Source organism: Merops nubicus, unplaced genomic scaffold (genome assembly GCF_000691845.1).
Source record: "Merops nubicus isolate BGI_N331 unplaced genomic scaffold, ASM69184v1 scaffold12423, whole genome shotgun sequence".
NCBI classification, from domain to species: Eukaryota; Metazoa; Chordata; class Aves; order Coraciiformes; family Meropidae; genus Merops; species Merops nubicus.
In genome coordinates, this window is record NW_008597019.1 from 91,611 (window position 1) to 93,212 (window position 1,602).

The 1,602-nt window shown below is 46.3% G+C and overlaps 1 protein-coding gene across 1 annotated transcript in view; it reads right to left on the reverse strand.

Annotated features, from left to right (window-relative positions):
* B4GALNT3 (beta-1,4-N-acetyl-galactosaminyl transferase 3) overlaps positions 1-1,602 on the reverse strand; it is a gene marked incomplete at its 5' end in the record, with an annotated part of 22,362 nt that overhangs the window by 10,346 nt on the left and 10,414 nt on the right. Inside the window, 2 exons of the mRNA XM_008936569.1 lie at positions 649-715; positions 1,187-1,265. Coding sequence (XP_008934817.1) covers positions 649-715; positions 1,187-1,265 — 146 coding nt within the window. The remainder of the gene's footprint in view (positions 1-648; positions 716-1,186; positions 1,266-1,602) is intronic.

The window sequence follows — 1,602 nt, forward strand, 5'->3', positions numbered from 1 at the left end:
AAAGCAATGCTGACAAAGCTGGATAAGGGTAAATCGGACTAAGGAGATCCTTAACTGATAAAGACATCACTTCTCATGCTAAGAAGGGTTTACAAAACAGGAGGGACTGGGCTGACGTGCTTGCTGCAATCCAGCAGCAACTTGAAGAGACTTGAGGCTGCTCTAGAAAAAAGCAGCATCCCCAAATATCGCTAGTGTATCCCTGTGTGTCCAGCACCCAGAGCAAATCTCCTGGCAGCGTTACAGTGGTCCCTTCTCCTTAGCCATGTCCAGCTGCCAGCACCCCTCACACAGCTCCCATGTTAGGGGCCTCACGCTGTCCCTAGCTCTCTGCAGGCAACCCCCATCCTGTGTTACTCTCACATCTGGAACAGCTCTCACCCTTGCAGACTCTCCTCTCCACCCTTCCTCACTGCTGCTAGATTTCCCTGAAATAATGTTCCAATTCTACTTCTAATTCTCCTATATTCAATAATGAGTCACACTCCTGTTCAGAGGTCTCTCTCCTGACCTGCCTCTACTTCTCTCTTGTAATGATCTGTATGTGTGGTACTTGCCTGGCTAGACTATGACTGGTGGTGAAACACTGCTGATACTTTTTGGAAGAATGGGGAGGTGCTCAGAGAAACTCGTGGTAAAGATACTTACTAGCAAAAAGGGAGAGATATTGGGAGTCAATGACTTTGAACTTCGCCTCTGGGTCATTCAGTCTCCACTGGAACAGAGAAACACAAAAAAAAAAAAAAAAAAAAAAAAAAAAAAAAAAAAAAAAAAAGTGCTTATGGAGTTAACCAAGTTAACCAAGCCTGAACAAAAGGAACAGGCACAAGATTTTTGTTTTTTCACCAGATGAGCTTCCTTTCTTTCTCCTTACTATGACTGAGTTTACCTAGCAGCAAAAGACTAGGAAGGAGCCAAGATCCCCCAGGATGCATTCAAAGCAGGAAAGGACAAAAAGCTGCAAAAGACAGCAGAGAGGGCAGAACCAGCCCAAACAAGCAGCAGAAAGGGTCCTGACATGTGGCCAGGGCTATTCCACACAGAAGTAAGTAAGGGCTCCAGAAGGGATTAGACACATCTCATGGAAAGAGGAGCTGGGGCCTGAGAAAGGAGTGAAATCATTACAACCATCATTCCTGAGCTCTTTGGGTACGCATATACAGTTCAGCCATTTTCACAGACTCACTGCTACTTCCACATGGTCTGTTCCTCTGTCATCCTGCTTGTGCAGCACCTCAAAATAGTACCTGCCTGCAGCTGACAACCTGTGAAGAACAAGGGTCTGTCACAAAGAGCATTAAGGAACATTTCTCAGCATGTCAGCGAACAATGAATGGAGAGCAACACACCCATGAAACAAGCTAATTCTCAGGGTGAGCAGGGTTAGGACTGCCAAGAAAACCCAGATGCTGACAGTGAGACAGGTAGCTTCCCTTGCGCACCTGGAGCACTGCAGACCCTCCTCAGTTAATTCTGAATAACTCCCTTTCAGTTTTGCCTCTGGGAAACCTGGCCAGTTCCAAGGCAGGAAGCTCAGGATACAATTCATATAGGGGAGTATGGATCTGGTAGTGGCTGCTTCTTCCAGGGGAGAAAAATTCA